We start from the raw sequence: 17,806 nt of genomic DNA, 5'->3' as shown, positions 1-17,806 counted from the left end.
TCGTCCGCGAACTTCAGTATGGTGTTGTCTTTGTTGGAGGTGACACAGTCATGGGTGTACTGGGTGTAGAGGATGGGGCTGAGGACGCAACCCTGTGGGATGCCAGTGTTTGTAATAATGCTGGCTGAAGTCCTGTTGCTGATCCCGACGGTTTGGGGCCTGGCAGTCAAAAGGTCCTGTAGCCAGTCACAGAGGGTGGGGTGCAGGTCGAGTGTTGCCAGCTTGTGAGTGAGTTTGTGTGGGATGACAGCATTCATCCCTATTGCACCAACCTTCTACATGTCCTCTTTCACTGCATCCATCGATGCGGTCTTCCTCTGTACCTCCAGCTGGCAGCTGTATACATCTTTAGTCCATTGTGTCCATTATTCCCCCCAAACCACTGCCAAAGCATCTCAGTCTTGCCTTCCTCACTTTATCTCCAAGCTGACTGAGGTGGCTGTGGGGATACTCATTTCTAAAATTGTCCATCACTTACAACAAAACTCTGCCACCTCCAGCTTTTCCTCCTGTCTTTGTGTTAGTCTCACCATCTCCTCACCATACACCATAGCAGCTCTCACTGTCATCTACTGAATATATCTCCACCCTGCAAACGCTTTCTTCTTCACCTCTCTTCTGCACTGTCCATTGCTTTGGATCATTGACTCCAGGTTTTAAACTCATCTACCTTCAATGCTTCCATTGCTTGCGTGTTCACCTCTCCAGCTACCTTCCTGTCATTCACACACATATTCTTTCTTGATTCTATTGATTTTCATTGTTCATACCTCCACCTGCTCCCTGCTCTTACGACAGAATTAAAGTGTCATCTGTGAAGGTCATAGTCCACGGAGACCTCATTTGTCCACCATCACCACTGCAAACAAGACGAGGCTCAGAGCTGATGTTTAAAACCCACCTGTCACCTCTACTGCACACCTCACCACTGCCTCACATTCCTCTTTCATGTCCTCCAGGGTGGAGCAGGACACACAGCTCTCTGCCACACTCGACGAACATCATAGTTTGTTTTTTGGCATGCTGTCAGTAGTACACCTCATTCTGATCTCCTCCTTACTCTCCACCAACACCCTCAGTAGAAACCTTTCACCTATAGTGTTCCTTCTTTGCTGCTTGCTGATCATCACCTCTCCCTTTAGTCTAGCGACTCTTTCTCTGGTATGGCTCATCAGCTTTCCTGGAGCTTATCTCTGAGATTATATCTGTCATGGTCCTGAGTCCGTGGACTCAGTGATTTTGTGTTTGGTGTATTTATTGTTATTATTATTATTATCACTACTATTTGTGGACTGTTTGGGATGGTTTGTGTTTTGGGGTTTTGGATGCTGGGTTTCTGGGTTGGTGCTCCCTCTGTTGGTCCCCCGTCTCGTCAGGCTCATCAGGTCCAGCTGTGTCTCCCACTGTGTGTGATTTCCCAGTGTCCCTCTGTGTATTTATAGTGTGTGTCTGCCTGTGTTCCTCTGCGTCTCTCTGCACAGCCTTTGTACATCTCCTGCTGTCCTTATGTTTCAGTTTGTTAGTTTTCCCAGTTTTATGTTCAGTTCTTCCCTCACCTTTGTTATTTTCACTGTACATAAATCTCCACTCGCATCTCCACTGCCTCATTGTTTCCACCACACGACTGCTGCCCCGGCTGTGACAATATCAGCTCCTCCCGAAACTGTATGCAACATTGTTGCTTCTCCAACTTACACCATGTAATCCCCACACATCAACACGCACACGCTCTGCACCATTTGATCCAACTTTCTCTTTCTCACCTGACATCCTGTTTGTCAGGTACATGCATCACCGACTTTATACTCTGCAGCTCCACAGTACACATACTCAAGGTCACCCCTACTCCATTTCTCTTCCTATCAACACCAAGATAGAGTTTGTATCCACCTTCAGTGGCCATGGCCTTGCTTCCTTCCACTTCTCCTCCTGCACACATAACATATCTACCTTCCTCGTGTCCCTACATTTAAAGTACCCACTACATCCTTTCCTTTGTTCTCGTACTGTCCTCATACACGATGCTCCTTTCTTTTCTACCGATTGAAAGTTCATTTTTTTTCTATACATTCACATATTTTATTGTACAGTTTGCCATTTGCATATCCAAGATGTCACATTTTGAGGCCTCTGCTCTCATAGTCACATCTATAATCAGTTTAAAATTGGCAGTTAGTCTAACATGCCTGTCTGTAGGTGAAAGCTACAGTGTCCAGCTGAAACCCATTTAGGAGAATATGCAGAATACAAGCAGGCAGGACCCAGCAGAGCAGCACGTTCAAGCTATGAAACTTGTTGTGGCCCAGGAAGAAGCTAGGCTTCCCCTTTTTTTATAGAATGAAAAGCTATATACTGTAGGATATATATATATGCATAACAAAACTTCTTGGCTTTTCAGATTTACAAATATTAACTGACAGTAGATATTCGATGAGTCCACTGTCAGAGGCCATAAGAAGATCATTTGTAACCTTCACTAAAGCTGTTTCTGTGCTGTGATGAGCTCTGAAACCTGACTGAAACTCTTCCAATAAGCCATTGCACCTTCCTGATTTCCTATTTTTTTGTATGTTTGTCACACTTAAATGCTTTAGATCATCAGACAAATTTAAATATTATACAAATACGACACAAGTAAACACAAAATACAGTCCTAAATGAAGGTGTTTATGGTTAAGGGGGAAAAATCCAAACGTCCTTTACTCTGTATGAAAACGTGATAACTGGTTAGGCTAAGCTTTGAGACAAAGGAGCACGGTAAAAAACAAAACAACAACAACATCTTATTTGGTCATTTAAAAGCTCATCTGTGAGCTAACAGGAAAGGAAAATTCAGTGGATTTCAAAAATGAGGAGTGGAATTTTAAATGTCAGAAAAACATCTTTTCATTTATTTATTTTTCTTTTTTACATTTAAATTTAAATGATTTAGAAAATCTTTTTTTTATGGTTGTTGAATACAAACACACACAGGTACTCACAGACTCACACAGGCTGCTGCCTCCAAACATATCCTGCATTATCAGTCCTGCTGCTCAGTAACATTCAGTATTTATTATTTACTGGGTTGTTGCCATGGTTTCCCTGCTATGTTTTTTCTTTTTGCCTGTTTTGTTTCAGCAGGTGATCAAACAGATTCAGTGTCTTTTCTCTCTCCATCCCTCTCTACTGTTTTCCCTCTCCTTCTGTTAACTCAACTTCCTAACTTCTCTTCATCTTTCCCGTCCCACAGTGTCTGTTCTGATTGTAATAACTTAAAAGTACCAAAAAATAATAAAGATCAAATAAACTGTGACAATTAAGCTGACCAGTATAGCAAAGCCATAATGATCCACGTGGGAAAATCAATCTGTTGGGAATTGTCTGGGCCTTCAGACTCTGATTGCTACATTGCAACATCACCTTGCATTGATACATTTTACATTATTAATTAATAGATTATTTACTAATGTCTAAATAAATAAAAGAATAGTAAATGAATTTATTAAAGCATATTTTATTGCACATTTCATTACTGAAGCGCAACATTCTTTATTTTGATGTGTGTGTCTCTTCTGGTCGTGGAAATGTATCCTATAAAACACACTCATGACCAAATCAGGTGTATCTGAGCAGCATATGTGGTGTCAGTGTTCCCTGAGCGCTGTGAAAAGCCACTTTGGTATTCATGTCAAACTGTCTAACACACATGCAGGGGAGCTTTGCATGACCTCGGTAGGTGCAGCTCCAGCAGGTGGTGCAACAATATCAGGATCTTTATCTGATAACATCTGATTAAACGATGCAGTGCCGGTTGTACTTGAATGAATCTTCATGTATCTGCAGTGTGGACTGATGTGAATCTAGGCTACATTTACAACATTTGCACCACTTTTGTTTTCTGTATAAGAAACTGTAATTCAGACATCCAATCATAACGTCTGTGGCCTCTCACTACAGGCCGCCACGCGACCAGTCAGTGTGTTCTGCTTCTAATTGTCTTCCTCCTGTCTCTGCATCAGTCCATGGTGCTGCTGCTGCACAGCCAGCACCAGTACATCCTTGACTATGACTCCGTGGACCGCCTGTCAGCAGTCACCATGCCCAGCGTGGCCCGACACACCATGCAGACCATCCGATCCATAGGATATTACAGGAACATCTACACCCCACCAGAAAGCAACGCGTCTGTTACTGTGGATTACTCTGAAGATGGACAGGTGTGTTTTGTTTTTAGCAAGTAAGAGACACACTGGATGTGATCAACTTCACTCAACAGCAGCAAAGCTAATCATTCACTGCTTTCTCTTTCTTAGCTCCTGAGGGTGGCTCATCTAGGCACTGGCCGGCGTATACTGTACAAATACCGCAGACAGGTAGGTTATTCATGTCTTTATGCAGCTGATTCTTCAACAAAGGTCAAAGGTTACCGATGAGGAAGGAAATGTCTGTGTATGTTTAAGGTACAGTTGTCCTGTACATGCAGCATGCAGCAGTGTTGTTGCAACATCTTTCCCGCTTCAAACTTCACAGTTGCTTTTGGTCATTGAAAGTTACCCATAGTGGAACCATAAAGAAACAGTTGGATGAGCTGTAGGCTGGTGATGAAGTGTGATATGCACAGCAGACATCCTGCTTGTGTCGTCACTGTAACACTTGTTTATATTTGTCTCGTCAGAACAAGCTGGCAGAAATCCTTTATGACTCGACCAGGGTCAGCTTCACATATGACGAGACTGCTGGTGTGCTTAAGACTGTCAACCTGCAGAGCGAAGGCTTCATCTGCTCCATCCGGTACCGCCAAATTGGCCCACTGGTTGACCGGCAAATATTCCGCTTCAGCGAGGACGGGATGGTGAACGCGCGCTTTGACTACACCTATGACAACAGTTTCAGGGTCACCAGCATGCAGGCTGTAATCAACGAGACGCCGCTGCCCATCGATCTCTATCAGTTTGACGACATATCTGGGAAAGTGGAACAGTTTGGGAAGTTTGGAGTCATTTATTACGATATCAATCAGGTAATAACGGATCTTCGATACTGTTTAAAATAAGCACCTCAGATTCTAGTAATATGGTAACATTTTAGTAATCTTTTAAACTCTGTTCTTCCAAAAGATATTCCCTTGTTGGTCTTTTGATGGTGGTGGAGAGCACCATTCCTAAATCTAGTGACTGGCAAGGCCATATCATACGAGTAACATCATTTTCATTCACATCAAACCATACGATGATTCCTGGAAGAGACCGAAGGGACACCCAAATCATGTTATCACCCCCGCTGCACGACACATCAGTTAGATCCTTTCAGGGGCACTGACACCTAAAATATTTCCACTGATGGGACAAAACTTTGGACGTCTCCAAGAGGAAGAAAACAAGTGGGATAAGTGCATTAATCAGTGATTGGTAAATGGGGCTGAGGCAGTGTCTCATGGCAGCAGAGATCACGAAAACATTTTGAAACACTGAGTTTTTGTGGATCTTCATTTCGTGGTTGAGAGTTTATAGCACAGGTTTATAGGGTTAATTAGGCTGAGGTAGCTGGACATTTCAGGTCTCGCTGTGCTGATAAGGATATATTTCAGATATCTTAATTCTCCATATCAGCTTGTTTATTGTGACCTCTCAGTGTTGCAGCTATTTGTGGATGTTTCTCGAAGCCTTGAAGTTAAACTGGCAGCAGACGAGCTAATATTTAAAGAGCGAGCTAACATCCTTTCAGATCCTGAGAGTTTGAGCACCCACAGCCCTCAGTTACGTTTAACCACTGTTATGCTTCTGGACACAGTGTTAGCCACAGGTATGATTTATGTGTGTCAGATGCAGCAGGTGTTCTTCCCTCATCAAATGACATTTTCTCCACCCACAGCTGGAGGTTGTGTTTGTGTCTTCAAAGCAATGAAACAAAACCCCACCTGAGGCAGGGTGGGGCTGTCCAGATGTCAGGTGCAGTTTTTTGATCAGCAGGGCTTTGGGTCACTGCTGAAGTGTAACAGTAGATCTTCTGTCTGCCCATCATTCCCAGATTATCTCCACAGCAGTAATGACCTACACAAAACACTTTGACCAGCACGGCCGCATCAAGGAGATCCAGTATGAGATTTTCAGGTCACTGATGTACTGGATCACCATTCAGTATGACAACATGGGCCGAGTGACAAAGCGTGAAATCAAGATCGGGCCGTTTGCTAACACGACCAAATATGGTTATGAGTATGACGTCGATGGACAGCTGCAGACCGTCTCCCTCAATGAGAAGATGATGTGGAGGTAGGATCACAGCATTCAAGAAAGAAAGAAAACACTGATGCCAAATAATAATTAACGATTCTACTTTCTGTCCTTTCAGATATAATTACGATCTGAACGGGAATCTGCATCTGCTGAACCCTGGGAACAGCGGGCGTTTGACCCCTCTGCGCTACGACCTGCGGGACAGAATCACTCGGCTGGGAGATGTTCAGTATAGGCTGGATGAGGACGGCTTCCTCAGACAGAGAGGAGCTGAGATATTTGAATACAACTCCAAAGGTTTGCACAGTTTGACCAACAGACGCAACGCAAAGTGGCACAGTAGTGTTCGTCCTCTTGACGTTGACTGTGCTTGAACAGTTTAAATGATTACCCAAATCAGACGTGTAGGAAAATGTTATATTCAAGACAGAAGTTTACAAATTGTGCCATAGAGCACCTGATCACATCCTGAGCAGTCAAAGTTCACTCGAAAGCAGCGGTCTCCAACCTTTTTTGCGCCGCGGACCGGTTTATGCCCGACAATATTTCCACAGACCGGCCTTTAAGGTGTCGCGGATAAATACAACAAAATAAAACTAGTACCGGTACCGAAAAAAAGAAGATTTATTCATAACACACTGAAAAGACCCAGGAAAACAGAGTTAACGATAAAAACGATAACAAAATAACGCTGAAAATCAATAAAAACCCTGAAAACCACACATTTCACAACTGAGCCTCAACTCTCACGGCCCGGTACCAAACGACTCACGGACCAGTACCGGTCCGAGGCCCGGGGGTTGGGGACCGCTGCTCTAAAGGCTTATGTGGAAAACAGAAAACTAACCCTAAAGAGAGTCATACATGCACTGAACATGTGCACTTTTTCCTTATAAAAGACAACAGCATCAGTATTTTTTTTACAACAGGCCTACTAGTTCGTGTCTACAGCAAAGCAGCCAGCTGGACCATCCAGTACCGTTATGACGGCTTGGGTCGGCGAGTAGCATCTAGGAACAGCCTGGGCCAGCACTTGCAGTTCTTCTATGCGGACCTGAACTATCCCACCAGGATAACCCACGTCTACAACCACTCCAGCTCAGAGATCACGTCCTTTTACTACGATCTGCAGGTACCACACTGAAAGAGTCATTTAGCTCGCAGCAGTGCTTTTGCTAAAGTTAGAAGGCTGGTTAAAAAACCTCTCTGCTGTCGTGCTAGAAGCAGGCGAGACACTCAGTGCTGTACTTTTGATGCACGACAGTCTGGTTACAGCAGGTTTCTCTCCAGTGAGCATATGGAAAAAAGTGACAAGACGGAGAGAGCAGTTTCTCCCTGTAATTTATTTAATTATTCTGCTAAAGCTAATGGTGCACTAGTTGAGGCATCTGTAACAATGCAGCTGACCGTGTCTACATATCTTTGTGGGGACCAACAGGCGTGATCTCCACAAAGATGTGAAAACACGGTGTGTGTGCACCCCATAGCAATGGATTATAACTGCATATCGCAGCATGATAGCAGGTTTGTTATTGTTGAATCCAATGTTGGTTATTTTTGCACAGGGCCATGTTTTTGCCATGGAGATCAGCAGCGGAGAAGAGTTTTATATTGCATGTGATAACACTGGGACTCCACTGGCTGTGTTCAGTAACAATGGGCTCCTGCTTAAACAGGTATGCATGTTGGTCCTGCCGGAACAAAAGGCTTCAGCATGTGACTTTATTCATCAGAACTGCTGTGTTTCTCCATATCCGATGCAATTAATAGATCTTTGTGTGTCTGTGTAGGTGCAATACACAGCGTATGGTGAAGTTTACTTTGATTCCAACCCAGACTTCGTGTTGGTAATTGGTTTCCACGGAGGTCTGTATGATCCTTTGACGCGGTTGCTTCATTTTGGAGACAGAGATTATGACATTCCTGCGGGAAGGTAGGCAGTCTGACACTCGACCAGCACAAGTGTAACAGGTGACTGTAATGGTGTCAAGCATGAGCAGAGCATGTCTGTGTTTTAAGGTGGACCACTCCTGACATCAGCACATGGACACGTGTTGGTAAGGACCCTCAGCCCTTTAACCTGTACATGTTCCAAGGTAACAACCCCATCAGCAAGATCCACCAGGTCAAAGAATATGTCACAGGTAAAGGAGCGATTTGGACTTGTTTACATGTTTTCAGTCCATGTGTGTATTACCTGTTGCTTTAAGGTCACATAACTCGTGGAATAATTCCTGCTGCACTACTCGAGAAATCATTTTCATTCTGTTTCATCAGAGAAATAAACAAGTCAAGTTTATTTATAAAGCACTTCTCAGTTAAATGAAGAAAGTTAAATGATGTAATAGCAATACGAAATCAAGTTCAGACACAGAAGCAGACGTTCCTGAGATCTGTAAAAGTAGAATAGTTTCTCCTCCTCTGTGGAAGCAGCTGGACCAGGTGACCCTGAATCCTCGCTTAGTTATGCTGCAGTAGACTAGACGTTTTTTCTTAATCCACCCTATTTCACCATGTGTTCATTCACCATGTGTTCATTCACCATGTGTTCATACACCATGTGTTCATACACCATGTGTTCATACACCATGTGTTCATTCACCATGTGTTCATTCACCATGTGTTCATACACCATGTGTTCATACACCATGTGTTCATACACCATGTGTTCATTCACCATGTGTTCATACACCATGTGTTCATTCACCATGTGTTCATACACCATGTGTTCATTCACCATGTGTTCATACACCTCTCTGCATTAATCACAGCATGTCTTTTGTCTCGTCTCCCTCCCCTCTCCCCCGTCGGTCTGGGCAGATGGCTGCCCAACCATGAGTGTGTCAGAGGTTTCTTCCTGTGCAAAGATAGTTTTTCCTTCTCACAGTCACCAAAGTGATCGCTCATAGGGGTCACCTGATTGTTTCCTCTGGATTATTGTAGGGTCCCCACCTTATGATATTAAATGCCTTGAGGTAGGGCTGGGCGACATGGCCTAAAATCCATACTGCGGTGTAATTTGAAGCATGTGCAGTAACAGTATATATTGCGATATATTCTTCTGTATATATAGATAGATAGATAGATATAGATGTGTGTGTGTGTGTGTGTGTGTGTGTGTGTGTGTGTGTGTGTGTGTGTGTGTGTGTGTGTGTGTGTGTCAAAATGACTGAACAGTATAAAAATGCTATTTTAAGAACATTTATTGTGCAAAACTTTTTTTACATTTTAAATTATAAAACTTTTCAAATAATTTCAGATCTTTTTCCAAACAATGTAACAGAAAATTCTTAAATAACAAATAAAAATGAAGATAAATGCGCCAACATTTTTGAATACAGTAATAAAGTAAAATGTCTGCTGTGTAGGGCCACCGTTTTTCTTTCCACTGGACTGACTGTTTGTGGAAGGTGCAGTTTTTGGCTTTGCTCATATTCCAACACGGGCTTTGTTTTTGAAGTGAGGAAACAAATTACTTGTATTCCGTCTCTTCACCATTACTGTCAGATGATATTTTTCTGCTCAACATCTGCTTAACCCAAACCAGGTCCATATGACCAGCGTCACACCGCTCTTCTTTATAAGCTCCTTGCTTGCATGACACCATCAACATGTGCTCGTGGTAGAGCGCTATAGCAAAAAGGCAAATTCATATTGTTTCTACCGTATACCGTTTATACTGCCCACCCCTACCTTGAGGCACTATATGAGTAAAATCGAATTGAATCAATGTGTTTTAAACACCAACAGAGGTTTGTCAGTTTATATGAAGGCATAAAACTAGTCCCAGTCCCTCTGATACAGTATGATTGCTTTGCATTGTTGTTTCTCAGTTTCTTTTATAAATATCACTATTTCCACTCTTCTCTTTCTCTGCAGATATCAACATCTGGTTGGTCACATTTGGCTTTCATCTCCATAATGCAATCCCAGGATTCCCTATTCCGAAATTTGACCTGATACAGCCATCACTGGAGATGAAAAAGAGCCAGCTGTGGGATGACCTGCCTGTATGTATACTCAGATGAACTATGGAGGAACACCACACCCGATCCGTCACAGCGGGCGTTTTCTCTGGTTGCAGCCCAGTGACAGTGAAACAAGTGTCAAACAAACAGTGGTTACATTTGTGCAAAATTCATTTTTGCTTGTAATACAAACCATGAAGTAGTTTTATTGCCTTGATCTTACCAAGCAGTGTTAGAAAAAAATTAATTAAATTGAATAAATCGAATGGGCGTCATCAGTCGTACATATCACCAGTAGGTCCTCATGTTTTCTCAAAAGTCTCCAGTGATGTAACCTGGCCTGGACGTACTTCTTAAACATGTCTGAATCATCTTTCTTTGACTTTTCAGCACAAGAAAGAAACTCTAACAAGCATAATCCAGCTCCTCAGGGCTTGATCTGGAGCTCGTATTGTAGCTAAGTGGCCAGCACTGACAGCGGGTTTAGAATCGTGCCATCAGGGAGCAGCGAGTCGGTGGCTAATCCAGTCAGTCCAGTCACTGGATGATATTTGTAAATGGAATAAATGATGTAACTGCATCAAACACATCTGGGGTGGTTTGTTCGGTACTCTTGTCACTGTTGCTGATGGCCACATACGAGACATTCTACACCTTAATAGTTACTCATTTATATATAGTCATGCAAACATAACGTTGACAAGGAACAGAAAATAACAGAACGAGAAGAAACGAGGAATAAATTAATAGGAAGTTATTAGTGAGACATCCTCCCATTTAAAGGAAAGGAAATCAGTAAAGGAGGATGTCTGTGCACGTGTTGTCGGGTCATCAGTAATCACACAGTGAGGAAAAGGCGCTGACGTAGAGACACTGACGTAGAGACACTGACGTAGAGGCGCTGACGTAGAGACACTGACGTTAACTCAGCGATTAATGAAGGCAACGACAGAAATAGAAGTGGCCGTTTCAAGAGAGAAACTGAAAGAGAGAAAAAGATAAAGAAGCAGGAGAGACTTCGTGCTGTCTTCCTCCCTGAGCCTGCTTCAGCCGGAGCTTTCTTCCTGTAAAAAGGGAGTTTTTCCTTCCCACCATCACCAAGTGTTTGCTCTCTATTATTGGGCTTTTCTCTCTATGACCCGAAACACGACTTCTCTCTATTTCTCTTCATTATTGTCGGGTTTTTACTTGATCATATAAAGCGTTGTTGTGATTTCACGCTACATAAATCAAATTGAATTGAACAGAATTTGTATGACTTGGAGCAGCAATGATCGATTGAGTCCACACACCTAGATGCAGCCGACAATGATTGTGAGTCACATTTTCAGACACCTTTTCTGCTTTTTCTCCACAGTCTATCTCAGGCGTCCAGCAGGAAGTGACCCGTCAGTCTCAGGCCTTTCTGTCGTTTGAGCGCATGCCAGAAATTCAGCTCAGTCGGCGACATTCAGACCACAACAAGCCTTGGCTGTGGTTTGCCACTGTCAAGTCTCTAATAGGAAAGGGAGTGATGCTCGCCGTGATCCAAGGTCGCGTTGTGACCAGTGCTCTAAACATCGCCAACGAGGACTGCATCAAGGTGGCTGCTGTCCTAAATAATGCCTTTTACCTTGAGGGCTTGCATTTCACAGTGGAGGGAAGAGACACGCACTACTTCATCAAGACCAGCCTGCCTGAGAATGACCTCAGCGCACTGCGGCTCACCTCGGGGAGGAAGTCACTAGAAAATGGAGTAAACGTCACAGTATCCCAGTCCACAACAGTCATGAACGGGAGAACGCGGCGTTTTGCTGATGTGGAGCTCCAGTACGGCGCCCTGACACTTCACGTGCGTTACGGGACGACGCTGGATGAGGAGAAAGCGCGAATCCTGGAACAAGCAAGGCAGAGGGCGCTGTCGAGTGCCTGGGCGCGCGAACAACAGCGAGTGAGAGACGGGGAAGAAGGAGTACGGCTATGGACGGAGGGAGAAAAGAGGCAGCTGCTAAGCAGCGGGAAGGTTTTGGGTTATGATGGATACTACGTACTGTCTATAGAGCAGTACCCCGAGCTAGCCGACAGCGCTAACAACATCCAGTTCCTACGGCAGAGTGAGATAGGGAGGAGGTAACACGGCATTAACAGAATCCAATGATCCCGCCCACTGACTGTCAGAGACTAACAAAAGCTTTTCAAACATGGATGTCACAGACTGAAACCAAGCCACTGAAGAGATCCCGCGATCCCTTTTTTTGGGATCAAAATGTTCAAATGGGATTTCTAGACTGATGATGTAACAATCACTTCAGTGCAGCTGACCCGAAACACGGCTGCAGTTTGATGGTCTGCAAACCCGGATAAAGGTTCCTTTTTTCGGTCATGTTCTTTTTCTCTATCTCGCTTTCTCTTTTTTTCACCCGGTCGTCTGCCTTCGAACAGCTTGCACGCATGACCCCCCATCCCCACCGCCTTTCGTGAAAGGTGGGGGCTATAACCCGACTGCTATATTTGTGTGCTAGCTAGCTATCAAACAGTGGGATGTAGAGACTCGTTCAAGCGGCCGACTGAGGACTTTACAGTTACATGAGCTTGCAAGCGTTTCAACAGCTGGTAACTGTCAGTGTAATCGCCATCTGTGCATCCCTAAGAGATGTTGCAGGTGTCGTATCTCTGTTGGGAGCCACGTCTGTAGGCTCTGTCGTGTCCGTGGCTGAAGCAACTGAGTGGAACCACCGTCGTGGACTCTCTAAGAAGGACAGGCACAAAAATTCAACTTTGTATGAAAGCTGAAAAAAATTAACTGATTTTCTCTTTGAGTTTTTTTCTTTATATAAACTTGCTGTTGCTTCAGACAAAAAGGGTATATGAAAATTAACAAAAACATTTTTACATAGTATTACTTATACCACTATTACTACTTTTACTGCACCGTCACCACTGGAATGGACCATTATATGACCTGAACAAAGACAAACTTTGATTTGTGTTTTTACTTAAAAGCCACTTCTTCCCATTCTGTGCTCTAACAAGTTCTACAAATTTAGAGAGACCATAGTCAAACTAACGTATGTGAAGAACCAGGGCGACTGTAGGGCCACCGTTGTGTTTGCGTGGATGTACATTGGTCCTATAAACCCCTGGTACCCTGGCTGCCCAGGTGTTATTCACTTTTACAAAATGTGACTCGGCCTCATAACAAATAGACTTGTGCTTTTCTCAGTCACAGGTAGTAGTATTGCTTGCAATAGAAACATGTTATCATGGCTTTGGGTGGGAGGGGTGGGGGACAGGATTGCTGTGAGTAGTAACAAATCGTTGCTTCTCCCTTTATTTTTGCTTGTTTATCTTTAAAGGGACAGTGCATTGCCATCAGTGACATTAACGAGTAACAGTAATAGATCAAAGATCAATGTGGATGTTTACTCATTGATTGTGGGTCTCTGTACTCCTTTAGAGTTTCCATTGTGCGTATGTGTGTTTATAAGGTTGAAAAGTAACTTTAGTCATTTGGAAGGAAAGAGCAGGAACTTTCCACAGAGAGTTAACCTCATATGCTACCGATCTTTTTTTCAACGACAGTTATGACAAGTTGACAATGTTTTATGGTTTATCTTTTTCTTTATTTCGGAGGTTGATGAATTCCACTTATACGTACATCAATATTAGTCTCAGAGAAAGTAATTTATGTACAGTGTTTCTACAGTAAAGAATAAAATACATTGAAACTAACGTCGTTTTTTGCTGTGTTTGTTCTTCACTTTCACTGCTAGCAGCGATAAGAAAAAACTGATTTACTCAAGTGCTTTTTCATGCATTACATGCTTTTTATTGGCAACATCTGAAAACATTGTAACATGACTTCATAATGAAGCCTGAGATGGGGTAGGATTTTCTACAAAAGATGTCATTGAAAATCAAATCCACTAATCACCAACACCAAGAAACATCCAGCTCCCAACACAAACACAAACTGTACACAAGGACCAAACAAACTACATGCAGGTAGTGTTTTTCAAGCAAATGCAAAACAAGAAGACCGTCTAAGTCAACTCAGAAAGACCGGAACATTGTAATGGGTCCTGACTAGGGATGGGTACCGGGTTCTGACATAAACAGTAGTAACCAGAAAAGCAGCGCACATTTCGGTGCTTTATTTCGGTGCTTTTTTTTCCTGAGCTGTGATATACTTTGGATTCTAGCCAATCATTTTACCTTTCAGAGGATAGTAGGCAGGTCCAGGTACAGGCACGTTCTTTTAGAGCAGAGCTACAGATTAAAAATGACCAAGGCGAAGCGGTCAAAGTCTGGCTGTACTTCACAGCAAAAGATGCAAACTCAGCAGCCTGCAACAAGTGCTTTAAGCTGATACTGTGATACTGTCAAAGGAGGTAACACCTCGAATCTGATGAAACACCTGGCGACGTATAGCATTTTGTTAAAAGCCGAGAAATGCACCGTATTTGATAGCTTGCTGCGAGACCTCACACCGAGCGCATCTACTGCGGGTGTGGTGCCTGTTATCGGACCCGGAGTTAGCAACATCTCCAAAAACACGAAGAGGAGAGTCCTGGCCCCTAGCCCTGCCAGTGTAGCAGACATGATGAGGATGATGATGCAGCAGCAGCCGTTCTTCTCTGCGTGAGTAGCTTAATGTTGTTCGTGTATAATTTACGTTGAGTAGGCTAACCACGTTATTACATTAATGCATGTAAGGTGAACTAGCAAACATCATCATAGCTACATGCGGCTGTCTTCTTGTTTGATGGCAGATGCTCCCTTCACCCTGGCCAAAAAGGCTATAATGACCAAAGAAAAAGAGGGAAACGGCTAAACATGAGAGGTTTTTGGACAAAGTTTGTGTTTTTTCCATTGTTTAAGCACTGCTTCCAGCCAAGAGTGATGCCATATATGCCCCATAGCTGCAGAAAAGGCTAACATTGTTATCTTTTTAAAAAAAACAGCTGAACATGAGAGGTTTTTGGACCAATTTTGTGTTCTCCATTCTTTAAGCACCGGTTCGAGCACCGTTTAAGCACCGGCACCGTTTCAAAAGTACCGGTTTGGTACTGGTATCAGATAAAACCTAAACGATACCCATCCCTAGTGCTGACCCAGCTCTTTTTTTCCTTGTAAGGTTGATCACCATCTCAGTGGTCTTATGTGCGCATGAACTAGGGTTGCCAACCGTCCCTTAAAAAACTGAATCGTCCCGTATTTAGAAACAAAAGTACACGTCCCGTATTGAGCTAATAAGGGACGCACTTTGTCCCGTAATACAGTGAGAATCAAAAGTAGTCTATAAATGTTAATGGAATTAACACTTTGTTTGAAAACATAATTCCCAGCCCCTCTCCTGCTTTGTGACCAATGAGCTGACAGCACACTTATGACAATTCGAGTATGACAAGTCAGATTACCGCTCATCTCATTGGTTGAGGAAAGGTCGCTTACGGAGAAAATACCAGAAGACAACCGATGACCACAACAACAAGCATGGCCAACAGGGAAACAAACGCCGACACTGCGGTGCAAGTCTCGGACGGCACACTGTGCGTCCATAAAATGAAGGTTATAACAGAAAATCTGTCGCTCGCTCTCTCTGTCTTTCACTCACACAGACACACCACCACATCAACTTTGCTAAATTGCTAATGAAAAACATTGATCAGGCAGCTGTGATTGAGCAGCATGTAAATCCAACTATTTTCACGGTTGTTGTGGTCGTGATAATTTTGTGAGGCCACATCGAAAAGGCTCGGATGAGCTTTCCAAAGTTCTACAAGTTGTGCCTCCATCGCTTGTGTCCAGATCACACGCTGCACAGCTGTGCTGCTCCGTCTTTTTCACCGACGTTTACATGTTTGCGCGTGAGCAGCTGCGGTGACACCCTCACGAGCGATTGATGATCGGGAGCTGGTCGTGAGGTGTTAATCGCTTCTCGTTACCCCACGTATACTACACGACGCACGATGAAGGCCAAAATCGGGCCGATCACCAAATCGGTCGCACGACTCAAAAATCGGCTCAAAATGGGCCAAAAATCGCACAGTGTGAGCCCAGCGTTAGAGCAGCAATGTTTGTTCGCTCAGAGAAAGGAAAAAAAGGCTGCAAAAGTACAGGGAGGACTGGGAAAAGGAAAACACCTGGCTGGAAAAGTGCACTATAAAGCGCACTGCACTGTGTGCCGGCGCACTTTTTCCATAGGCATGCTTCTAATGGTGGGCACATGAAGAACATGAGGGGCGTGAAAGCTCGGGGAACCCTTAACCAATTTTTTGTCCACCAGGCCACGGCAGAAGCAGATATGATATGTAAACACTGGTTGTTTTTTTTTAAACCCTCTGGTTAAGGTTAATATGGGCATGTGCAGTGAATATCAGCGCTATGTGGCCAGAAGTGTGATAATATCATTTATTTTGTGTAATAAACAACTGCAAGGATAGATGATTACAACAAATTGATGACTAATACATAAAAGTAATACATAGATGAATAATGATGATGAGTTATGATGCGTAATCATGGGAACAAGTGGGTTTACAAACAGGAGCAGCTGATTAGCATTAGAAAAGCTGAAATAATACCTCAGCTGAAGCCAACTGTACTAAATGCACTATATGTGCACTGTTACAAGAATATTTTGCGTTCTATTGTTTTCTATTAATTTATATAATTTTAAGTTAAGCAGGACAGAGTTCTTTTAAAGAAAGATTTACTTATATTCTCAAAAGTTAAGCATGACAGGCTTCTGTTTAAGAAAGAGACCTGTTTTACTGTGTTAATGTTGTCATTGTGAGCTAAAAATAAATGGCTAAATGATCATTTGTTTCCCATATGGTCATATCACAAAGAATATGCATCTGCTTAAATCAAGTTCAAGTCAAATGGTTAAAAAATAATTTCACACACAAAAAAAGAGCTACCACACTGGGAAGGGTGAAGACAACTGGGTTGCCCGGCCCTGGCCACGAGGTGTCCCTTATTTATTTTTCAGGGAGTTGGCAACCCTAGCATGAACTAGTTATTCAGCATCACTCTGAGACAGGATGTTTTTAATTTTAGAGATTTTGTGCAAATCAGTGGCAGCACTTCTTGCATTGTCAAATCTAATAATATACATGAATTAAAATGTGCCAAAATAAAGCAGTTGCTCTCCTTTCATGTTGGACAGCACTGTCCTAAAGCTCCTCCTCAGTTCTTTGCATTACTGGCCCCTTGTGGCCTCAGTCGGACATTGCAAGCTGCGCTTATTTTAATCTGACTGGAGACTGCAGCTCTCCCTGCCATGCAGGCGTGTCCATCTCCCTGCCTGTGCCCTAAACACACTGTTCCCCTATTTTACCTGTGTTACTTTTGATAGCCTAAGCACAATTTTCCAGTAATACCGAGGTGTTCGTAGTGTTGCTTATTTTCCTAAAGCAGAGGTATGAAAAACTTGTCAGTGGCAGCTAAGATTAAATTGTTTTTGGTGTTGACCGATGTGCATTTGATGTCCAATATGACTACAGGATCACTGAGTAGGTAGTAGTGGAAAAGAGCAATAAGAGATTTCTTCACAAAACTTTGACTTTTGTAGTTTCAAATTTTTTTGATAGCTTTATGGTTCGTTTCACCTGTTAGAATATAAAAAGTTAAAAT

At 43.1% G+C, this 17,806-nt stretch overlaps 1 protein-coding gene across 2 annotated transcripts in view; it reads left to right on the top strand.

Moving 5' to 3' along the window:
* tenm3 (teneurin transmembrane protein 3) overlaps nucleotides 1-13,439 on the top strand; it is an 810,020-nt gene extending 796,581 nt beyond the window's left edge. For both annotated transcript variants that reach the window (XM_085275827.1, XM_085275828.1), the window contains 11 exons: nucleotides 4,002-4,199; nucleotides 4,296-4,355; nucleotides 4,658-5,002; nucleotides 6,010-6,254; nucleotides 6,334-6,515; nucleotides 7,148-7,350; nucleotides 7,784-7,894; nucleotides 8,009-8,151; nucleotides 8,238-8,362; nucleotides 10,098-10,228; nucleotides 11,544-13,439. In XM_085275827.1, coding sequence (XP_085131953.1) covers nucleotides 4,002-4,199; nucleotides 4,296-4,355; nucleotides 4,658-5,002; nucleotides 6,010-6,254; nucleotides 6,334-6,515; nucleotides 7,148-7,350; nucleotides 7,784-7,894; nucleotides 8,009-8,151; nucleotides 8,238-8,362; nucleotides 10,098-10,228; nucleotides 11,544-12,299 — 2,499 coding nt within the window. In that variant the 3' untranslated portion in view covers nucleotides 12,300-13,439. The remainder of the gene's footprint in view (nucleotides 1-4,001; nucleotides 4,200-4,295; nucleotides 4,356-4,657; nucleotides 5,003-6,009; nucleotides 6,255-6,333; nucleotides 6,516-7,147; nucleotides 7,351-7,783; nucleotides 7,895-8,008; nucleotides 8,152-8,237; nucleotides 8,363-10,097; nucleotides 10,229-11,543) is intronic.
* The last annotated feature ends 4,367 nt before the right edge of the window (nucleotides 13,440-17,806 follow it).

The sequence above is a fragment of the Mchenga conophoros genome, linkage group LG6 (genome assembly GCF_057382185.1).
Source record: "Mchenga conophoros isolate Kocher_MC1m ecotype Shallow Benthic linkage group LG6, M_conophoros_male_GT1.1, whole genome shotgun sequence".
Classification (NCBI taxonomy): domain Eukaryota; kingdom Metazoa; phylum Chordata; class Actinopteri; order Cichliformes; family Cichlidae; genus Mchenga; species Mchenga conophoros.
Note: the sequence above shows the minus strand (reverse complement) of the source record. Positions and strands in the feature narration are given on the sequence as shown.